General features: G+C 38.4%; 1 protein-coding gene across 1 annotated transcript in view; it reads left to right on the top strand.

The window, feature by feature from the left end:
- Positions 1–7,916: 7,916 nt before the first annotated feature.
- LOC104467814 (neurabin-1-like) overlaps positions 7,917–18,552 on the top strand; it is a gene marked incomplete at both ends in the record, with an annotated part of 18,621 nt that continues 7,985 nt past the window's right edge. The window contains 2 exons of the mRNA XM_010081733.1: positions 7,917–8,052; positions 16,419–16,574. Of these exons, the coding sequence (XP_010080035.1) occupies positions 7,917–8,052; positions 16,419–16,574 (292 nt within the window). The remainder of the gene's footprint in view (positions 8,053–16,418; positions 16,575–18,552) is intronic.

Here is an 18,552-nt window from a genome sequence, read left to right on the forward strand (position 1 = left end):
CACTTGGCCTTGTTAAATTTCATGGTTTGCACAGGCCCACCTCTCTAGCAAGAGATTCTCTACCTGTGCTCTCAGAAGAGCAGAGCAATGTAAGGACCAGAACCTGGAGAGGTGCCAAAACTTTGAATCCCTTGGCTAATTTTGAAGTACTATTGAATAAAGTTAATGTGTCAGTGAGGCCCTAGACTAGAATTGATTTCTGTGAGAATACTTCATCTAAATGCATTAATATTGGTGTGTGGGTTTTTTACATTATTTCCTAATCATCTGACTATTTAGCGTTGGTAGTAGCATGGCTTATCAGGGGCTTGTATGAGAGGGATGCTGTAGGGAGACTGCTGAAGCTCTTCTGGTGTTTAAGCTGTTACTCTGCTGCTCATCCACCAGCGCCATTGGTACTGCTGAGGAAGACCTCGAGTATGTCTCTGAAGACTAGCCACGAGCAGGTTGAATGCTTATGGTTAAGAATCAGACCAACAAAGGGAACCTTGTGGTTGGTGTCTACTACAGGCCGCCTAATCAAGGGGAGCCTATACATTTTAACTGCCCCTCTGCTCTGGTGAGACCCCACCTGGAGTATTGCATCCAGCTCTGGAACCCTCAGCACGTGGACCTGTTGGAGCAGGTCCAGAGGAGCACCACAAAAATAATCAGAGGGATGGAACACCTCTCCTATGAGGACAGGCTGAGAGAGCTGGTGGTGTTCAGCCTGAAGAAAAGAAGGCTCTGGGAAGACCTTATTGCTGCCTTTCAGTACTTCAAGGGGGCTTATAAGGAAGATGGGGACAAACTGTGTAGCAAGGCCTGTTGCAATAGGACAAGGCATAATGGTTTTAAACCAAAAGAGGGTAGATTTAGACTAGATATAAGGAACAGGTTTTTTATGATGAGGGTGGCGAAATGCTGGAACAGGTTGCCCAGAGAGGTGGTAGATGCCCCATGCCTGGAAACAGACAGGTTGGACGGGGCTCTGAGCAACATGATCTAGTTGAAGATGTCCCTGCTCACTGCACAGGGGTTGGACTATATGACCTTTAAAGGTCTCTTGCAACCCAAACTATTCTATGATTCAGTGATTCTATGAGTCAGTGTCATAGGACTTTAGGGGCTAGGGTAGAAGGGCATTAAGAGGTATTCTTGATCATGCCTGTCAGGTAGGATTGGGTGCAGGACATCCCCTGGTTGTGCAGCTGATGTTGCAGAGGAGGTGCTCATTTTTATGGACCTTCTTGGAGGAATCAAAAATGCTGGGGAGAGAAGTGATCCATCTGACAAAGTGGGACAGGAGCATGCTTGCCAACAGGTCCCATGATCTATTTGGGAGGATGAGTGACCTAGCCCTTGCTTTGGAACAAGTGACAAGCAAGTTCAGAGGTTATAGTTATGGACTTACAGAAGACTCACACTGCTCCAGCATCTACTGGAAGGGTAGCATGGTTCAGTGCAAGTAATCCAGGAGACTTTTGGAATGTGTCAGAAATAACTTCTTGACACAACTGTTCAATGAGCCAACTAAGGGAGGCAGTCTCCTAAATCTGTTGCTCACAAACAGGTTTATGACCAGTTTGGAACTGGTCAGTTCCTCATTGAAGGCTGATGGCAGCTTTAGGAGCATTAACCATGACATGGTGGAGTTTAAGAACTGGAGAGAAATGAAGGTGAACATTAGAATTAGAACCCTGGACTTCAGGAGAGCAAATTTTGGCTTGTTCAGGGATCTGCTTGGCAGGATTCTATGGGACCACTGCCCTGAAAGAGAGAAGAGCCCAGGAGGCATGCTTTTTCTTTGAGAATATAAGGATACCAGAGGAGACCATGCCAGAAGCCACGCGGAAGTCAATTTAAGCAGCATCTACTGCTCTCCTCTATGGAGCCAGCCCTGCCACTCAGCGAGGCAGGAGACCTTGTTGCAAAGGGTACAGAAAAGTCTGAGATAAATTAATGACTGCTTTGCCTCAGTTTTTCCACAGATTGGCTGATGACTATTGTTGCAGGGACATCTTTATGCTTCCTTCATTCTCCACCAGTTTGCCTCAGGGCAGCAATGGCACTGAAGTGCAAGGTTTTATATATGACTCTTGTTACCTTTAGTGCCTGCTGCCCATGCACCATGTACCAGACTTTATCATGGTGTGCTGTGACAGTTTTACAATCAGTATGAGTGTGGTTAGGCAAGTGAAATAGATGAGACGTTGTTTCATTCAAGTACTTAATCATTAAAATAATTATTGAAATATAAAAAATTAAAAAATAATATTAACCAAACCACTACTTCAACAACAGCAACAGCATGTCACACAGCACATGTTATGCACACATCTCATTCTTGGGACGTTACTGTTACACATTACCTGCAGCTCATTCCACGGCCACACCAAGGAAGTCATGTTCCCATGCATCCGTCCTGACTGCTGACTGGGCAAAAGGCCACCCATGTTGGCTCAAATCACTGATGAGTTCGAGTCCTGCTGACTATGGTCAAATTCAGGGTACAGCACATAGCTTACTTCATCCAGGGTCTGGGACAAAGGTAGAGGCTACAGAACTTCTGCACAGTAGTTCAGCTTCCTGGCAGCTCAGGGGTCAGGGTCATTGGAGGCTCTTCTCCAAAGTTTGCTTTTCTGTGCTGGCTTTACATAGCCAGCACTCTGTACTAGACATTACATGTTGCCCTGTCAGATGTTTCCTGCATGACCTTAGATTGTTTCATTCAGTCATTGCCCCCTTCATCTACTGATGGTGGTTACTTCCTCATGTTACTTTGTGTGCTAGTTTCCAGGCGGAGTTGTTCACTTGTTTGCATTAGTTTTGGGTCACTACCATCACTAATGTCCAGGCAAACCTTGTTTGCTTCCTCCTACCAATCACCCTCAGTTCCTCTTGATTACAGCTACTAGCTTTGAAGATCACTATGCGCACACTTGCCTCTGGTGCAAGGGAGGGCTGTGTGGATTTGCAGACATAAGACAGAAGGCACCTTTAGCAAGTTTGCAGATGAGGTTAGATAGGCTAACAGATGGGGCTGCTGTTCAGAGGGACCTCAATAGGCTGGAGAAATGAGCTGGCAGAAACCTTATGAAGCAGGGCCAGATGTGAATTATGCATCTGGAGCAGCGTAGCCCTGTGCGACACTGTGAGCTAGAGAGCAGCTGTGCATGAGACATCCTGGGAAGAGGTGGAAAGAACATCCAGTCCAAAAAAAAAGAATGGGATGGCAGGAATCTTACTCCTCTCTCAGCTACCTTCCAGGAGGTAGAAAGGGTGAACCCAGATTCTTTGTACTCTCTGTACAGGGACAAGGTAACAGGCAATGAACAGTAGTTGCAGCAAGGCAAGTTTTGACTAGATATTTTCCCAAAAAAAACTGTACTGTGAGGTTTCTCAAACATTGGAACGGGTTGCATCCAATCACTAGAGAGACTGAAAACTGATCAAGGCTATGACAAAGTTGGCCCTGCTTTGAAGTGAGGGGGCTTGAGGTGGACCAGAGCTCCCTTCCAACCTAAATTATTCAATGATTGAAAGAGTCTTTATGACTCCTAAGTTTCAGATCACTTTATCTGAAAAAGTGCAATTGAAGCTCATAGGTTGTGAACACCTTATGTCCAGTCAGCAGCCTCTGCATTTGAGGCTGCTGGTTTTTAAGAGAGCTTGATCTTGTTCATGAAAACCTGACAAGTTCCAGCTTGCACTGCTGTAACTAAATAAAACTGCCTTCTTACAGGGTTCACACCACTTTTAGCACTTTGGATTAATTATATGGCTATTATCCTAATGGAAGCAGCTAGAGTAAGTAATTGAAGACATCTTGAAATAAATTAGATAAATGGTAGCAGAAGCAGTTTTAAAGCTCAGAGAATGATTTTTAAAGTCCGTCTCTAAAACTCCTCCAAATACATAGAAATTTCCTGGACATTTTTATTGACCAAACTGGATTTTAGGAAAGGTTAGAAGAAAAAAAATGTGAATCCTGTTGTACCAAAAAAGGCATTCCTTATTTCTTAGAATGTGTCTGCTGTGTTCTTACTTGATTTTTGTTGAATTTAAGGAATCCGTGCTAAATTATTTTTAACTGAGCACTTAATGCCTGAAATATTTTTAGGAGAAATCATCAACTCATATCACTAAAAATCCGTGCTGCAGCACTTCAGTTTTGTGTCACAGAGTTGGTTCCTTCACACATTTTTCTAGTACCAAAGTTCTTTTCAAAATTGAAATATGTTTTAATTTAATCAATCCTTATAATAATGTTTCTGGTTCCTGTGGTTGGTAAAAAAAAAATCAATAAATTATTTTTTGTTATTTCAAGAAGCACAGGTCTGCAGATCCTCATTTAATAAAAGCTGTAAATATGCAGAAAGCCGTATATCAGGTGTGCCTTAAAATCATTAAACCATGACTGGATTGCAGGAGAGGTAGGAGTTGCTACCAGTTTCAGTAGAGTGCTTTTCTTAACCACCATTACTGTCGTTTAGTTTTCATTTTCTCCAGATATTGTATTCTTTTAGATCTTCTTAAATCCCAAGATAGAGTCAAATATTAATTATATTCCTAACTCTGTCCCTGTTTATTTTAACCACAAACAAAGAGGATATTTCACAGCTGGCGATTCAGCTAGATTGTGTGTAACTCTTAATATCAAGGTCAGTTCATGCCCTGCTTCTCTGTGATACTCTTTCCTCTCTCTTTTTGTGGACCTCAGAAATAATCAGTAGTGTCCTGAGATTTAATGCAGTGATGGCTTGTAGTACAGCATCACAGATTTGCTGGGTTTTATTTTGCAGTTGCTGGCTTTAATAATTAAGGGGAATATTGTTGTGATGAGGTTTAAAGGCTTTAAAACCCTCATTTGTCTCAGATCCAGAAACATAACCAGCTTCTTAAATACATGATTGCTGATAGACTGTGTAGTTCTTTGTTATAATACTTTTGGCCCTTGAGACTAATTAATCAAGTCTGAAATCTATGTGCTTAATTTTGGTGAGCCAGAGTGATGGGAAATACATAATTAGCCACTTCATTGAAGTGTGCATATTATGGTTCAGTGACTAATTTTCTGGTCAGTGAACCACAACCTTATGTCTCTTTTTCATATTTAAACACTTCAGATTATGATAGTTCTTGTATTTAAAGCCATTCTAGGTGTAAAGATCTAATTCGTGCTTAGCATTTTAATAACTGCCTCTGCTTTACAGTCTCCTAAGAAAGAAATATTTATTCCTCTATCTTTAAATTATAAATTTACAATTTATAACTTATTTTAATTACAAGTTAAACATAATTATATGCAGCATGGTATTCTTAAGGTCATGCAGTGTAACATGACAAAAGGTTTGGTTTAGTTTGTGAAAACTGTAATTGGTTGCTACATAGTATTCCATTTTACAAACAATTTTTAATCTAGGACTGACATCAGTCATGGATTGAATGCTTCTAAATGTTTATTTTCAGACACTTTGGAAATATCTCACTTTAAAGCATTAAATTGTAGGAAAATGAAACATTCCTTGCATATTTCTGTTTTGGAAACCATTTGCTTTAAACTGTCATTGCTTTGAGGCTTCTATTCCTGTATCATCTAACAGCTTCAGGTATCATTGAGGAACTTCATTTTGACATATGATTCAAGCCTTGAAAATCACATCACATCACATCACATCACATCACATCACATCACATCACATCACATCACTATAAACTGTGAGTGGCTTTAGCATAAGAAGAAAAGTTCAATTAATAAGTTTTGAATTTTTACATCCTTCCTAAACTTGTTTGTCATATGAACATATTATTGCATTGCACTCTAATGTGTCAAAGCCACTCCTAAATAATCAGGAGTTAACAGACTTCTGATGCATGATATATTATTTGTTCTAGGTTTTCAGTGTACAAAATGACTGTAGGAACTATTACAAGTCTCTTATTTTCCAAGGGAGGTGAATTATCAGGCAAAGAGCAGGTGGGAATGATATTTGCATCACTTTGTGTGGTTCCATAATTTACCACATTGGTCATCTCCCTCGTGTTTATAAAGGTGATGCTCTCTCTACTGTGTATAAATAATACACTCATGCATAATTTTGCTTTAAATGTTTGTTTAAAATAGAACTAGTGTTTTTCCATCATTAGAGGAGACAAATACATAGCAAATATGAGTTGAATCCTTTTTTACTTCATGTAGTAATATCAAACATTCATTGTTCCTCCCAGTTGAGACTGAAAACATGGCTGGTTTAGTCTTTGTAATACTTGGCTCTAAAATTAAAATTCAGAGGAAACAGGATCCAACTATGAGTCAGTATGCAGAACAGATGAAGTATAGTGGCCATGAAGAAACATTCTTTTTGTTTCAGACCAAGGTCTTTATTATTACTGAGAACCAATACCACATTTCGCAATAGCAGGATATGAGTGCCAGACTGTGATCTGTTTTGATCAGGATTAAAATGCTGATTTTATTTCCTTAGTTTTATTCTAGTTTCTGCTGTATTTTCTATAAATATTTTTAAACCAGGACATTTCCTTCCAAATCATTTTCAGAACACCTTGTGTTATTATTTCAAATGGAATCACTCACTCTCGCCTTTTGTATCTTTTGGGAGTCATCACTGACTTGGATATTTTGATGATGATGAAATGATCTCCAAATTGTATTCCCTTCTGTAGTGCCTGACTTCTTAGAGTCTGACAAATTGTTTGGCATAGGAAATTGACTCAGGGTCATCCACTCATGCGAAGTTGGCTTACACATGGATGCCAAATCCCAAATGACTTTAACAGTGATAGACAGTACTAATGAACATAATTTTCTTACATGGGATATAATGCACATTTCTACCTCTCATTCTAATAATAAATTAAATTCATCATTTGAGCCAAATCTTGTGGAAACAAATAATTTACCATATATCTTGGTGTCACCTGATCATGCTTTTCAGCTCTGCATAATGCTTTTTTCACCTGTAATTACCTCATTGTCTTTCTAGCCTGCTAAGAAAATATTCCTTCAGCTTGACATCTTTAAATTGTGCTTTTGTTCAGTAGTTTACAGTGTGTTGGTACTGTATAATGAGTGTTTTATCATTAATATTATAGATGGCAAAATATCTAATTGTGGTTATGCCACTGTGCTGGAGGAAAATGTTACAGTCCAAGCCAATTCTGAATTTCAGTTGCTGAAAGCAAGATTGGGAAGCAGTCTTGTAAGTCTCAACCAAGAAAGAGGCACTTCCCTTGTCTTTTGTTAAGCCAAAGAAATGTGCTCCCAGTGTTCAGCAAAAGCTAACTGTGGAAAAAAATGCTCCCTAGCAACAGAAGTTCATGAAATAAAAGAAAGATTTAAATGCTGCTTAATTTAAATGCTGCTTAAAATTAGGGAAGTAGTGTCTGTCAGATTTAAAAATGTGGAAATAGATTCTCTGTTATAGACAGGCAGAAGGCAAATATAAAAGCTCAGAAATACCTTCTAAGTCAAGATGGAGAAAGAATTTGCTCTGGTGCATGTTCCTTTCACTACAAGCTGCCAGAAGTGTGTCTGTGCTGTTACTGTGCATCTGGTGTTCTGTAGGCTTCTGGGAAAGGGAATGGAAGTGATGATACATGTTTTTTTAAATTGCCCACTTTGGGTCTGTGTCCATGAAGTTCAAACTCAGTGAATCTTTTTTACTGAAATTTGGAGTGAAGGCTTTAGTGGTAACTTATTTTTCCCCTCGCCCTGTAAATACTGTCATGGTCTGATCACTCCTAATCTTGCACACAGTGTCCTTCAGGCAAATGTCACCCACAGAACACATTTAAAGCAATCCCAGCCATGTATCTTAGGTGAAAATGGCTACGCTTTATACAAGCCACAGCTAAAAATCAAGAACTTTGGTAAAACAATAGGAGTAATATTTTTTCACTAATGTTTTGTATAGGTTTGTAATTGGACGAGAAAAACCGGGACAAGTGAGTGAGGTTGCACAGCTGATTAGCCAAACTCTAGAACAAGAACGCCGCCAGAGAGAGCTGCTGGAGCAGCATTATGCACAATATGATGCAGATGATGATGAGGTAACAGACTGTCCAGTGTTTCAGTATTCCATGTTTTTTAATGTTCTGTTTTCTATTCCTAATTCCTACTTTTTAATTGTCACTCAGAGGTCAACTTCTGGCCCTCCCATTACGTCTGCTGCTGATCTTGCAGATTTTGATGATGAGTCTTATTTGAAGAACAAAGTTACTGAAAAGCTTCTCAGCATCGATTTAAAAATATTTGTTTTGTTCCAGAAGAGCAAATATCAAATTGGTCAATATTTTTGTAATCATTGCTCTTCCTCTGAAGGTGTATGCTTTGTCTGAAATGAGGGAATAAAGTTGGTTTGCTTGTGAACTGATAGTTTTTTGTGGAAACTGGTAAAAATAACCTTCTAACTTTTAGGAGGTTGAGGAAGTTTTAGACCTTTTTTTTCCTAGAAGAACCGATGTTCTTCTTAATTCAGAACATTAAGAAATTTTCTAAAAATTCCAAGTAAGAGCCCTCTTTCCACACACTGCTTTTTGTTTGTTTCCGTGTGAACAGATATTGCACAGGATGGAGAATTAATCTACCTTGTCTGAAGCATGTGCTGATGTTCACAATTAGTGCCTGATGTCCCAGTGCAAAGGTTTTGAAACTATCAACTTTATACAGTAAATTTTCCATAATTTCTTTTCGTTCTCTTAAAATTCCTCCTATGCTTAAATACTAAGATGCTTGGAAAGGCTTAAGAGAGCTTTTCCAGAGACTGTTGTCTGTGTTATTCCCTAAATTAGCTGCTGGGTTAAGGTAAAAGGGAGTTGTTGTAACAAACTGCTTCCACGTAGCCCAAGCATACCTCCTTCATTTCACATTATCTTGAATAACATTATTGGAAATGCCAGACTACATGTATTAGTGTGTTTTTGTTCTAGGCCAGATTTTTTCTTTTATTTGTGGAAGGCAGCAACAGAGAAGGGAAAAGAGAGAGAATTCATGCTATGTATTTATTTCAGTTTAGTTTTCCTTTAGGTACTGAGGCAAGGCTTCTTAACAGTGAAATACAAAAGAAAAAATATTCTGAGATTAGACCAGGGTACGCTCAGATTTTGAAACACACCATCAAACTAGCAATACATCAGAATTATTGGAAATGAACACTAAGTAAAAATCCTGTCTAGCCCAAGTGATGCTTTCACTTACTTCAATTTCCACTGATACTAAAAATAAAAATATTTTAATATGTTTTAGAAGGAATCCTCTCATAGTTGCATATTTGACTCATATAAATAAAAGTTTTACTCACCGGTATTGGAGATGCATATGTATGTGTGCCTGTGCAAGACCATGAAGGCTAGAAGAAACTTATCCTCTCTGTGCCCTCCTCAAACTATAGAAATGTGCAAGTCTTCTAACTTACGTTTAGTCTAGAATTAAAATTCAGTATCTTGACTAATTCCTTGAAAGAACTCTATCATCTCAAAAACAAAAAGAGACAACTCTGTCTAGCCTTTGGAACAAGAGACTTCTCACAACCCATCACAGCGTGCTGTAGACATCAGCATTTGAAGACTTGTGATATCATTTATGGTACACATAGTCTGATAGCTTTCATATTGGCAGGAGAGGTGTGTCCTAAATGTCTGATGTTGAAATCCTTCTCACTGTGTGCTTGCATGTAGAGGGATGTGTGGCTGGAGGCAGACCTATGTGAGTAGTTGATGCATTAACACCTTTTCCACCTACAAAAAATCTCAAAGGTTTGTGTTGCTTCATGCACCATGCGGATGTCATAACTCAAGATCTGGCAATAAAGAAAACTTTGTTAAATCATGGTAGTGATTAACTACTCATCCTGGTAGTGCCTCAGCCTTTGGTAGGGATTGTTGCTGTGCTCATGCCAACAGTGACACTTTTGTAGTGATGACCATGCAGGTATTTCTCAGTACAACAGTGAAAGATGACAGGAATAAGTAGGTATCAGATACTTTTGGTGATGTGTTGTCTTGTCCTTGCAATTCAATGGATACAAACTCTTAAGCCCTGTTCACTGCATAAATTTTTAATACAAACAATGCTAAATGCATGAAGTGTTTTCTATTGGTAGTGCCTTTTAGGTGACACAGAAAATAAGATAGGGCAAGTAATTAACAGAGTTAAAGGCATCTTTTCTTATTGTAGCACTACACTGAGGATGTTGACCACCGCTGTGACCATGAGGTGTGCTTTATGGCCATTAGCGTTTGCAGTACAAAGGGGACTTTTATGCAGTATGTGAGGAAAGGAGAAAGAAAAAAAGGAAAGGACATCTACTAGAGGAGATCCAGAGTATCATCAAAGATCTCTTTGGAAGGAGAAGGAATTAGGCTTAAGAACAAATACAGTAGTTCAGTTCTCAAAAACTACATTGGGATCACTGAAGATCATCCCCATTTCCTACTTGATGCCGTATATATATGTAGGAGGTGGGTGGTAAACCTTATTCTCAGAATAAACAGCTGAGGTGTTGTTGCTAAAGTATGCAATGAGGAATGTTCTCTTTCTTAATTAACAGGCATATCAGAAGTAGATTTTATTGGGAACCTGCAGCAGTCCTAAATGTATTTTATTTGTTGCCTGACTGCGCTGTCTGCGTGAACTCACATAACTTATACCATGCCCAGGCAATTGACATGATGGAAGCTGTGATCTAATGCACATTAGGCACAGTTCAAAAACATTTTTGGCCACCACAAGCACTTCTCCATTTGCTGTCAAATACAAGCATTACTACTTTGAGCTCACCTTGCTCTATGAGGGCAAATGTGGTTGGTTTTATGTCATTATATGCCATGCACCACTGCCAGCCCTGCATTTTTTGGCTGTGGTAAGCAAGGCATCTTTTGGGCAAGAAAATTTCAATTTACACTGTCAGAATGAATACCCACAAATATACAAAAAACACTACCCTTTCAAGTCTGTTTCCTCAAAGTGATAGTGTTTCTGACTGCATGAAATTCGGGATATTTGGATTACCAGTGTTAGGAGTTTTGTGCTGAGGTGGCACAGAATTACACAGGAGTTGCTCAGTCTCTGAGCTGTCAAACTCCTGTACATTTTTATACAGTTCTTAAAATGTGGGAACGTGGATCTCCAGCTACAATGCTGCATAAATAAACAAGAAAATGATCTTTATTCAACCTTCAATTGAGGCTGTCAAATTCTGAACCTCAGAGACTTTACCACAAAAACAGCAATAACATATCAGGTTTCCAGAGCAAGAAATCAGTCATCTGTGTTTGAGTCCTGCAGTCACTGCACATGGTTGTGCTTGGTAGAGCTGATCAAATCACAGGAAGAGAGCGTGTGCCAGGCATGTGCAAGTCCTGGTGTTTTATCTTGCTGTGTCACTGGCTGTCTGGATTTCCTCTGTTTTTGAAACTCAGGATAATCTTCGCCGTAGCCCAAGCATCATCTAGCTATTTTATAAAGATCTGAGTTCTTTAAAATAACAGCATTATTGAGACCATTTTGATTTCTGACAGTGTGGACTGGGCTTGAGTCAGATGCTAAATTAGCGAGACACTTGTTAGCCTGCTGTAACCTCTCATTCCATTGCCTTGCAGGACGTTACATGACAGTTATTTTTTGGGGAAGATTCACACTAATACATGTGACATTTCCAAAAGACACATCATTTACTATATAAGTAATCCTGAAAGAAACATTATTTACTATGTAAATGCCCTGCATACCTGCACTTTAGAATCTGCGGTCATCATGGGTCGCCACAGGGTTGCAGGATGCTTTCGGATGCTCTTCCATTTAAGTCTTTGCATGGAAACACAAGAACTTTGTGCAGAAATGACAAGCACCAGATGAAGAGGGATGCCCACAATGTGGCCTATGCAAAGAAAAGCAGGAGGAATATGCAAGAGCTTACAATTTGTTAAGCTCCCATGAGCCAAGCAGAGCCAGTAGTATCAGTTATTTCTCAAGGACTACTTATGATAGGCAGTGCTGGCATTTCCCAGTGTGCCTGTGCTAACTACAATACAGCTGGGAGAGTATGTTGTTCTAGGTGCTGCCTTTAGATAGCCTGCTGCAGAGTTTACTCATCACCAGTTCATCTAGCTTCCTAAATCCTGCATCCTTTGATTTGTTGTATCCTTTTAGAAAACAAAGTCTTTGAAGTAGGCACTGTCTTTGTATTTCCTATTTAGTGTAAGTACAACCTGAGTCTATATCCTTGACTGAAACCTTTTCACTTCCCTGTGCTAACACAGTGTTCTGTGCACATTTTAGTCAAATTCTGCCATTTATTGGAATTTTGATTTAACATGGTATTATCTTCTTTGTGTTCTACAGTGAATGGCAAAAGTCACATAAAGCAGATGACCTGTTCCCCTGAAGGCTGCATATGGTGATGCAGGATGTGAAATTAATAACGTATTACAGAGTTCTGTTCACTCTGTGGCCACAGACAAGTGGTTTTATGCAAATAACATTTTTATCTATTTTGATATCACTAATAGTTATTTGAATATTTTTTCAGTTTTAATTCTCATTTATCAGGACATTCTGAGAGCAAACCAACATTAGAACTGTTGAAGAAAATCTTGACACACAAGAAAATAAAAATGTTGCAATGTGCTTGAATGTCTAACACCCAAAGAATACATTTGTTAAACAAGATCTTTCAGAAAGTGCATTTTTTTCCAGCATCATTAATATGAAACACTCCTGTAAAAGCAATGATTGATACTATACCATTATATTTTTCTTCACTTTTTTGAAAGAGTTAAGGATAAACTATTAAAAAAAATATCAAATGAAGGGATGGGTTTGAGTTATTTTTATAGTGCTTCAAATGGTGTTCCCTGATTGTGGGAGAGTTTCAGCACAAACAGAAGATTTCAGCTTGATGCAGCCTTTCTTATGGTGATTTGGGGGAGGTGTGTCTGCATTATCCTGGCTGTTGCTGCTTCTCCTTTTTTCTGCTTGGGCATATTAGGCCCATTTCAAGAATTTACAAGGCAGTTAAACAATGTGAGTAAGGCATTTTCCCTTTTGCAGTGGGAAGTTGCAGTTCGTGTTTATAAAGATAATTTCATGCTATTAGCTGTGATAGCATATAGCAAAATTGAATGGCTAGTATCAGAAGCTATTGCTATGGATGGGATAAGCTTAAGCCCTACGTGCTACTGAAATGAGAAACAGGTCTTTTGCATGGATGAATTTTGCTCACCAAAACAGACTGAAGAGTCTGAGATTTTCCTTCAAGAGTATGTAAGTTTTCAGTGGTTATTGAGTAAAAAATATTGTTGTTGTCAGCTAAGACAACAAAATGTATTGCAAGGCAGTTACAGTAACAACTGTTGCCTGACAAGGCTTTGTTATTTTGAAGCAACCCTTGCTGCTGCTTGTAAGACACTGAATTTCTCATTCTATCTTACTGGCACAGGGTCTGAACAGCCTTTTAGTAGTTTCATGTGAAGTAAAAGTCAGCAGAGATCATTTTTTCAGGGAAAGTCTGTTTCATGTAGTTTATGACATACATTTCCTTAAAGCACGTATCATTTCTTTTGAACCTGTAATTTGTGTTTCATGTGATTACAAGATCAGATCCCTTTTTAAAGACGAAAGCAAAAGTCACATTTATTTCCATGTTCTGTAATGTGTTTGTGTCATCCTGCTGTCTTGTTTACCCAAGCAAACTGCAATGCTTTGCTTTGATGATTACTTTTTGCATTTATTGAAGCAAAAAATGACTGTGCCCACTGTCACTTATTATGTACAATCTGAAGCAAGATTTTCCTTTGTGTTCTTTTTAAGCTGCCTGATGTCTCTCTTCAAACACTCTGGATCCTGAGGCCAGTTACATATTGCCTACTCTTGATTTTTTCCCCAATATAACTTTAGTCCTTCACATGTGTTGTTTTTTCTTTTAGTATGAGATAATTCTTTTTTAGTTTAAGTCTTCGGAGAAATCAGTTTTAACTAAATTAATCTGTTTTATTCTTTTACCAAAGTTGGTAAATATAAGTAGGATTTTGCATTGAACCAATATGTTCCTTTAAAAAACACGTGTAGCTGAGCCAGATCTGGTTTTTTATGTAAACTGGACATGAGTTTGCCAGTTAATGATCCTATTTCTGCCTCCTCTTTGCACGCTTCAGAGATTTCCTTGCCACTGCTGGTGGACCTGACAAGACTTTTTTTTTCATGTAGAAATGATTGTTGTGCATCACCTTATAGATTTTTCAGGGATAATGACTGGAAAATTGACAGTACAAAGATTGTGGTAGTATTTTGTCCCCATAGTAATTCATTTCATTGAAATTTCACTGGGATTTTAGAGTTAGTTCTGCTTCTCACCACCCTAATGGTGTGTGAAGGTGGTGTTACATGCTCCTGTAAAAAGCCAGGAGAGTTAGCAGCCTAATTTTCTTTTTAGATACTAAGTGCACGTGGCCATGAGGAGTAAACTAAAACCAGAAGTTACTACAAGTGTGGCATAACAGAAGATTTTGTGTGTGTGTATGAGATCTAGACATACAGACTGATAAATTTTGATTTCAGGTGTTGTGAGATGGATTGTGTGTTCTTTTCTTCTGTTTTAAATAAGGAGGAAAGAAGAAAAAAACAACTGTTAACTTGTTTTGTTGAAGACTACTGTCTTAGGACATAAAAAGTATGTAAAATAAACGTTTACTCTTTATTTCCGTGGAGAATATGTAACTATTTATAGTGACAGAGATAGCCCTCGTAAGAAGTGGCTTGTATTAACAGTGACGTTTAAAGTATGGGTGGGTCATGCATGTTGCTGACTTACCTTCTTTTTGATAGTTCTTTTAACATTAAGATTTTACCAAATCATTCTATGTTTTCTGTGTGTTTTGGCCTTCTTTGTTTTTTAACACTTTAGTGGTTTTAGAAAAAGGAGAATATAGATTTTTCATGATCTGCAAAGGTGTGTTCCAACCCAAACCATTTTATCCTTCCATGTGGTATTTATCCAAGAAATGGTGATGTTTTATTGCAAGCATATCACCCTGTTGTTGGACACATACATATATATCTTTTCTGTCTGTGTGTAGATGTGCACTTAGACTTAACAGGCTTCTATGCACTGCTTTTTAATTGAGAAAGATGTACATAAGCCTAAACAAGAGCTGGGAAACTAAATTAAGGTAGGAAGTTGAGATTTGAACTGTTGTTCGGACATCTGAGTTCTTATGTGTTGTTCTGAAAAGTTCATTTGACAAAAAATGGCACTAATAGATAATCCTAGCACTACTGAGAATATACTTCTGCTAATAATATTATGTGCCTTTGTCTCAGGAACTGAAAGGTCATGAGCAAAAACTCGAGCAGTCCAGTCAAAATTCTGGTGTTATTACTGTATAAACATAAGAAGGACTGCACCCCTTCCCCCGCCCTTCCTTTTCCATCTGTTTATTGAGTCCCAAGCTTTATAAATCCAGATGTGGCCCTGAGGGAAGTGTTTGCTTTATAGTATGTTCGCAGAGTCATTTGCATAGCCAGCAGGCTCTTCGCGATCCATATGCCATGTACTCTGGCTTCCAGAGGGAGCCGCGCTGAGGTGCAGTGGTACCCAGGCACCTCAGGCATGGGGAGAGATGAACACAGGAGTATGTGGAAAAGATTGTCTAGGCAACTTTGGGTTTAATATTGCAAGCTTTTTCTTTTCAATATTATTGTTTTGTTTTGTTTAATTTTGAGATACTGATTGTAGCTTATGATTTTCTTAAAATTCTGTTTTGTCAGCAAATTGTTCACCTCTCATGGTTTATCAGCCCAAGAAACACCTTCATCTTCTGTTTAAAACTAGCTAGATCAGCTCCTTTTTCAGGGTGAATATTCAGTAGACTCTGACTTCAGTCTCTGACACTCAGTTTCTCTTTTCTGCTGTTGTCTTTCTGTGTGGGTGTGACTTTTCTATCATTAATTTGTTTATAAAGAAGAAACCACTGGATTTTCAAATTCAGCATGGAGAATTACTACCTCCAGATGGCTTACAAAAGACTGACCAAGATCCTATCAGTCCTATGCTGCTTTCATTTCTGTTTGGAAAAGATTCTTTGTTAAATGTGAGATAAATTTGGAGAGGTCTTCCTATGGAAAAGAGGCCTTATTTGGAAAAGGATGAAAATCACTGAATTATACAGATAATAGCGCTTAAGCACTAAATCCTTAGTGCTTAAGACACTACTTTCTCCTCTCTCTTAATGTTCTGAAATACTAGTTTGGAGTTGTATTTTGTCTGGAAGAATTAATAAGTACTGGGATTATAGCTAAAGAGAAAGGTAACCTTTTTCATATGCAGTATGCTATATTTACACAGTAGCTTAATTACTCTTTGAACAGTCACTGCTTAAAAAGAGGATAACTGGAACTTCTTAAATGCTATAAAATTAAGACAGGGGAATATGCTACAGATGAAGAAGATGAAGACATGGGGCCTGTCCTTCCAGGAGGTGACATGGCTATTGAAGTATTCGATCTCCCTGAAAATGATGACATGTTCTCCCCCAGTGATGTGGACACCAGCAAGCTTGCTCACAAATTCAAAGAGGTAAGTTATAGATCAGAAAATATTCTAGAAATATCTCACTACATTTAGATTTCTAGTTATCTTAGTGTTTGTTTTTTTTCTCTTGAATACTAGAGTTTATTTCTAGCTGGTTTTATACATGGTACTTTTGAATGACCCAAGAAGTTCTGCTTAAAATAAATGAAACAAGTTAAACTGTTCTTTGGAGTTGTTTTAACATCAGCTTTCAGGTGACTGTTGCATTGATGGAAGGTAATGTATAATTGAAGTTTTCAGCACAGAAATTATTCTGCCCCACACTTAGTTTGCATTTTTTGACCAGGAAGACAAAGTGCAAGTTAATTCATTACTAGCAGGTTGCCTTTTTTTTTTTTTTTTTTTTTAATGGCAAGATTTCAGTCAAAGTGATCAGGAAAACCAAGCAACGTATTTCAGTGAAAAGGGACATGCAGGGCTTTCTCTAGTTCCTGTACCATTACACTGCACTCATCGGTATACTGCAGTTCCGTATGTTGGCCATGTGTTTGGAGAGATGCTATGTCAGGGAAGCAGGCACATCTCAAGCTGGTGTTTTACCCAACTCTCTGGTTACAGTGTCTGTATAGCATGAACTGGTACTAACTGAGGCTTTAATCAGTGATGTTGGTTGCAGTCACTGGATTCATATAACTTAGCATACCAAAGTACTGAGAAACATTTTTTTCTGTATTTCAGGCTGTGCTTTTGATGTGTTTTACTTCTGACCTTTCCTGAATTCCTGTGCAAATAAAGACATGAAACAATTGGATTTGTCTAACCCCATAGTAATGGGCTGAGTGATGACAATAACAAACATTTTTCTTTTTAAATACAGGAAGATGGAAGGGGTGAATTTAGCCAGAACCTCATAGGAGATTCAAGCAGCACAACGTGGGCCCAGAAGGGAGTTTTAAAATACAGAGGCTCCCTTTTAATCCTTCTTCCCCTGTCCTCTCCCCTTCCCTTCACTCAAACCAGATATTTTATCTTCTGTAAATATATGTTATTACTACTCTCTAGTGAGCAGAATATGTAGAAAGTAATCAGTTGATGAGCAACCAGTCTTCCCCTTTTCTGGAGATACCCTTTTCAGCCTTTGGATGCCTACTGTTATTTATTGTTGTTTCCTGAAAGTTTTTTATTTTACTTAAATGATAATTTTCTCACTCCATATTTCAAGTTGCAGGCTCTTACGTAAATTAGCAGAAGAGTTTACTTCCTCTTCTAATACTTTGCATCATAGTGATACTTTCTCAAAGTGGTGGGAAGGTGCTACCATTCTGATTGTGCCAGTGTACCACGGCTATGCAAACCACAGATGCAGTGATGGGCAGGACACTCACCTTTGAATAAATTACCTGTAAAACTATGCTTGAATAAACTTTCCATCAACTTGGGCTGTTGCTGTACTTGAGCACATCCAAACTGATTTGAAGCTATTTGCAGACTTGTCTGATTTAATGACCTCAAAATGCCAGTGTAGAGGAGATCAGATTAAGGGACTTTGGGACCCTCCAGTTTAATTGCGTATGAGAGCCTGAGAAGAAAACATTAAATACTCCTGCGTAAGAATGGACTGTTTTTCACTAACCCACGCAGTTACCACTGTTACGAGCATGCCACTTCTGTTTCACTGCTTGTATTTAACAGTACACAGCTGCATTTTGTTTTCTGCTGCAGTGAATACGTGTATTTTTCTTGGTATTTGCCCTGAATTCTTTCAACACTAGAGGACTTGTTCACGATCACGCTGCACAAGCCCACACAGTGTTTTCTGGAATTGTAGTTAGAGAATAACTGTTCTTTCTCATTCTTACTCCAGAGATTAATGAAAGTATTAATCAAGTGGGTTGGACATAATCTTTAAGCATAATAGTTTGACCTAATTAGTTTAATTCAGTCTTTGCAGTGAAAAATGTGCTCACATACTTTAAGAGCACTCTTACTTGAAATGCCTTGCTTTTGGAATGAAAGTCAGAAG

This window comes from Pterocles gutturalis, unplaced genomic scaffold (genome assembly GCF_000699245.1).
Source record: "Pterocles gutturalis isolate BGI_N339 unplaced genomic scaffold, ASM69924v1 scaffold47279, whole genome shotgun sequence".
In the NCBI taxonomy this organism is placed as follows: domain Eukaryota; kingdom Metazoa; phylum Chordata; class Aves; order Pterocliformes; family Pteroclidae; genus Pterocles; species Pterocles gutturalis.